The sequence below is a fragment of the Nuphar pumila genome, chromosome 13 (assembly GCF_984573655.1).
Source record: "Nuphar pumila chromosome 13, dmNupPumi1.hap1.1, whole genome shotgun sequence".
NCBI lineage: Eukaryota > Viridiplantae > Streptophyta > Magnoliopsida > Nymphaeales > Nymphaeaceae > Nuphar > Nuphar pumila.
Window position 1 is genome coordinate 92,917,689 of NC_143261.1, and position 5,165 is coordinate 92,922,853.

At 38.0% G+C, this 5,165-nt stretch overlaps 1 protein-coding gene across 3 annotated transcripts; it reads left to right on the top strand.

Moving 5' to 3' along the window:
• The first annotated feature begins 565 nt into the window (after positions 1–565).
• Positions 566–4,896, top strand: LOC149819212 (uncharacterized). 3 transcript variants are annotated; one of them, XM_089985580.1, is made up of 6 exons: positions 566–690; positions 835–890; positions 3,946–4,069; positions 4,221–4,327; positions 4,469–4,538; positions 4,608–4,896. In XM_089985580.1, the coding sequence occupies exons 1-6, from the start codon at positions 606–608 to the stop codon at positions 4,682–4,684; spliced, it is 519 nt and encodes a 172-aa protein (XP_089841706.1). In that variant the 5' UTR covers positions 566–605; the 3' UTR covers positions 4,685–4,896. The 3 variants fall into 3 exon arrangements, with proteins under 3 accessions (XP_089841706.1, XP_089841708.1, XP_089841709.1); XM_089985582.1 differs by having other exon boundaries at positions 4,269–4,327; XM_089985583.1 differs by having other exon boundaries at positions 3,946–3,964.
• The last annotated feature ends 269 nt before the right edge of the window (positions 4,897–5,165 follow it).

The following is a 5,165-nucleotide window of genomic DNA, read 5'->3' on the forward strand; positions in this document are numbered from 1 at the left end:
TTCTTCACACCTTAACCTAGTTTACCAACTGGGAGGCTCCGCTTGTCTGGTAGGAGCACCTAGTGCACTGTCACCTTGTATTGAGATGTTGCAAGTTCGAATCCCAATGGTATCGTTGTATAACTGGTAGGGGTCTGCCTAACCCCCTTGCCTTTCAAAAAAAGACTAGTTTGATAACAACCATGAATTACGCAGTTCATACCAGGCTGGATACCCAGCTTGATGTCCACTTCTTGATTTTGCAAGAATGCTCCCTCTAGTTTTGCAACACTAAGTACAGTTTTGTGAAAACCTGGTTTTAGCAGTACCATGTTTGTATGGCACTCAAGGGGGCCACCAAATCTGGTTGTAGATCATAAACCAAGTTAATACCCAAAATCTGGTTTTAACCAGGTTTGTGTGTAATACATAAAACGCAGAGTCGGACTTGATTCGTTCGTAAGGTCCCCTTGTGATGAGTCGGGTTGGGCTTGGTCTTAACCAAGACTGGGCTTGGTCAACGGGATTTAACGGGGTCTCTGTCCCAGTCTCGGTTAAGTATTATTTTGCTGCAAGGCATATTGTTGGCGTAGAGAGAGAGAGAGAGAGAGAGAGAGAGAGAGAGGATGAACAGGGGGCGACCACCACCGAGCGGGAGGCCTTCCGGGACGGACGGCTCGGATTTTTCGTACCGCATGGTCGTTGATTCCAGTAAGAAATCATCAACGTTTCTCTTTCTCTTTTATGTTTTTTTTATCATTATGGTGCTTCGCGGAATTTCGCAATTCAAGAAGAAATGACAAAAGAAGATGAAAATTTAAGTTTTTCAACAAGAAAATTGCAATGTTTTTTCAGGATACAGAAAGGTAGCACAAGGAAAAGGTCGTCTCTGCAAGTTGCTACTTGCACAGGTGATACCCATATCAAATTTGTACTCTTTTTGCTATCCTTTTCCTCTTGGGTATATTTGAATTTGTTTTGCAGTGGGCTGTCTAATGTTCTGTAATTACATTTGGCTCTTTCACTATTTGTTGGTTCTCCTTATTTTTGTGGGTCTTTGATGGTTTGATTTAATTCAGCGCATGAATTGAGCATGGGGTTCTTTATTCTCAATATTGGATCAAGGGTGGTATCCAAAATTGAGGTTATATTTGCTCTGAATCTTGCAAAGCATAACTACCCATCATCCTTAAAATTATGATTGAAGCAATACTTCCCACAATTTAGAAACTTGCCGTTAAATATTGAAAGAATGTTGCATAATCAAAGACGGAAACCATGTTTGGTTATTTGTGGAGTTGGGAGGAAATTTCCTTTTAGAATTAGTTGATTAATGGTAGATCTATATAGCAAAACTGGCCAATTTGCTATTCGAAATCCCAGACACAAAAGATGTCTCAGTGAAGGCTTCTTTTCACCTTCATCAATGTGAAAATGTAACTTAGCCGGTCGGTTGCGGTGTCCTGTTATGCTGCGGCTCCCTTTCACCCGGCTTCTAGTTCCACACTTGAGACTTTGTTCATTAGAATCATGTTGCAGTTTTGAGCTCAAAGGGAGCTTGTCCTACCCCGATGATGGTGCTTCTCAGCAAATGTAATGTCACCTTTTCATTTGGCTTCCTCCTTTGGTGTCTACTTTGGCTAAAGCTCTAGGAATCAAGAAGATCAAAAGGGATAGGTTGGAACATTGGTTCTAGGGCTTCCGCCATTAAGCACTCATTGAACAAGCTCTTTTATAATAGCAGTGCACGGTTTGTTCTGCAACCATCTGCTTTTCCATCAAATCTCACTGCATGTCAGCGTTTTCTGGAGGGTGCATCATTTTGTCAACTTCTTTTGGTTTTGATGGTGGAAATCCTGCTTTTCATCATTGGTTAACAAATTGCTTCCATGTTTGCCTCTTGTTAATATTTGCTAGCATTTTGTTATTTTGAAGTTCCAAAAATATGTACGGCTTCATGAAGATCTTCTTGGAGTTTTTCATGTGGGGGGACTTATTGGATCTTGTGCCTGTTATACGGAAAAACCTAAGGCATGTAGATCTATAGTGGTTCAACTAATTATTTGGTGGTATAATGTCATTAATCTCTTGCCAATTTGCTAATGATAAATTCTTCATTTAACGAGGTGTAAACATTACAGAGTACCACAGTCGTCCCATTTCTAGTTGTCACGGGAAAACCATCTAGGATTTTTCAGGAGTATACACATCACTAAGTGAATACGAAGTGCATTTTGTTTTAACAAATGCATATGAGGGTTAATAAGTATCATTTTTCCAGGAGCGTAACTACTTCTAACTGAATACCAAATGAATTTGTTTTAAACAAATGCATATACAGGTTCATAAATATCTTTTGTGAAAATCATAAATCTATGCCTTTGAAAACATTAATTGGAGTAGTCAAATTCAAAATATGCTTATAAATCTTTATTTGACCATTACAAAGAATATGCATGTAATGGTGAAATGGGAAAAGTTCATGGACATACGCATCCTCTTAAGCATTTGCATACTTTACACCAAACAACTGTTATTAATTTTATTTGCAACTCATCGCACTTTTTTGTTTGCAACTAATGCAAACAAACCAAAGAACAGACTCTGTGTAGTCACCAATTAAGTCAAGGCAAGAGTACCAATCCATTACTCAGGACGAGCCATAGCAGGTTTTTGTAGCACATGTTTTGTCTGATTATGATATGTTATGATGCAAGAGTGGTAAGTGCAATATATATCTTTTTAGTGACAGCAATTGCAATGGCAGACCTCGAGTTGAAAATTTGGTTATCAAAACCTTATCTTTCACCGTGTCAATTACTGTTGCCTTACATAGCTACATGGTGTGTGCCACCTGGACTTACTATCCTTACATTGGCTTGAATGCTTTTAGAGATTTGGTCTCACTAAAGATTTGAAATGTTGATATGCAATGAAGATGAAGCACTCCTAGATGAGCTTGCTTTGCATATTGTTAGGCATGAGACAAATAATATGTTATAAACTATGTTACAAGGACAAGGGACACATATACAACAAGGATCCTGGACATACACATGGTGATTTGTAAAGTGTAGGACATGAGTAATATATGTATGTGCATTATGTGTATGCATGTCTGTGACTTCAAATTTGTAATGTGAGCTGACTATCAAATGAATGCGTGGTGAGTGTATGTACTTGTGCATATGTTGGCTTGAGATCTGCAAATGTGAGCAAACCACCAAATGAAAACTAGCGTTGATTAAGGTCATGTTTGTAAGAAAGGAAAATTAGTGTTTCCCAAGGAAAGCTACACTTTCTCCAACTTTCCCAGGTGTTGCAAGTGTGCAAATTACTTTCTGTGGGAGGGAAAGTTGTCTCTCAAAGTTTTTTCAAGCCCTCTTGAAAAATTTCCTAGACTTTCTAAACATCAGAAAAGTTGACATGCTTTCACCTTCGTGTCTGTGCTCTGAGAGTTAAAGCTATAGGAAGTAACAGAACATAGAAAAAATATAGAGACAACAACTCGAGACTGAATTTGTGGAGGCGATGTTGACTGCTATAACACATGTTTGGGTCTGTGAAGTGTTCTGATGTATCAATTATCATTTTGGATATGTATTTTTAAACAAATTTCAATCAGAGGTAACAGTTATGAAAGACATGTTTAGAGCATCAGCATATCAATTAATAGATTGGTTTATTTATGTGAATGCCAGTTACATGGTAAGATTGGAACTTATGAGCAACTGCATCAAATTCAGTATCTGATATTGTCTAAACAATTTGCACACACCAAATGGGAATCTGATGAATACTGTACATGAAATAAGCAAGAGGCAAGAGAAAATTGAAAGGAGTTGTATACAGCAATCCCCCTAATGTAGCACCTTTGGCCTTTTAATCTTAATCAGTCTTAAGAGAAATCACGTTTCATTATTTATCAGGGTTAAACTAATTGTCTTTGTTATGTTTTCATTGCAGGCAGCTATTCAAGTGATAGGTATACTATCGGCACTCTTTTTATTCCTGCAACATACGGGTCCTAAACAACTTGCTGTTTTGTCACTCTTTGCTGGTCTCATTTCTCTTGCTGTTGGAGAATTAGGTATTAACCAAAGAATACCTAGATACAAAGTTTATTACTTTGATAAACATTGGAAATTTGTGCTTGCTATGGCAGTTCTATCATTTCAAAATTTTACTAATGGGTATTATTTGTTTAAACAATTTATCGGAATTGATACATTTTGCGGAAGGTCGAAGACGTAACCATGTGAGCCTATTGAGATCCTATATTGTTGTAGGATGTGTTGCCGCAATTCTTTCCCTCGTACAAATTATTACAAGCGATCTCCTGTTGGAGGTAAGATGACCGGTAGTTTACTGGGCTGCAGATTTATGTTCCTTGCATGAGAAAATAGTTCTCGTCTGTGTAATATAACATTGCAGTTGTTTATATTAACAAGCAACTAAAGTCAATTCTAACTATTATACTATGGAATAGGGGCGCAATAGTGGCTTTGGAGCAGCATCTTCAAATCCCGAGGCAATTGAGAATGGGCGTCTACTGCTCAGTGAGTTTCTGTAAACATTAGATGTTGAGTCCATTCACTTCATTTGATCATAATCTATTTTTCCTCCAGGTATTCTGCTGCAGTTGTACACAATTATCACCACCACTACACTCATTGATAACATGTCAGTAAAGAGAGCTTCTTGACAACTTCATTCCAGACTTGTCATGATTCAGATAACCCGCATCTTGTAATGCTCTGCGTTTCTTCTGGTGCATGCCAAGCACAATCACATGGTTTGGGACTGAGTCTTTTTGTACGACCTTTTTATAATTGATCTTGGAGCATCTTGTATCTCTCACTTCAAAATTGGTGAAACATTCAGTTTTGCAGAAAAGAAAATTAGAACATTGAACAATTTTGCATTTAAGTAGCTAGAATGTGTTTAGACGTTCGAGTTTGGTTATCAAGTTACTTTGGGTCTGATATCTTCCTTTCAAAGCGTTTGACAAGATTCTGAAGAACTTGTGAGCTAGCTCAGGGTATCATTAAGCACCAAAAAGAGAGCCATGAATTGGAAAAACAATAGCCGTTGTCAGCCTCCAAGACAAACATTGTGAGACGGAGAAAGAAAGATCTTTGCTTGGTATCGGGCTTAGCCGATAGAAAAGGTGTGTTTCTGATGTA

What these genes read in the sequence shown, in the direction of transcription:
- LOC149819212 (XM_089985580.1), top strand. Translation starts at nt 606, where the DNA reads ATGAACAGGGGGCGACCACCACCGAGCGGGAGGCCTTCCGGGACGGAC. An exon ending in CCGCATGGTCGTTGATTCCA is followed by an intron (nt 691 to 834) that starts GTAAGAAATCAT and finishes ATGTTTTTTCAG; the next exon opens with GATACAGAAAGGTAGCACAA. An exon ending in TCTTGCTGTTGGAGAATTAG is followed by an intron (nt 4,070 to 4,220) that starts GTATTAACCAAA and finishes ATTTTGCGGAAG; the next exon opens with GTCGAAGACGTAACCATGTG.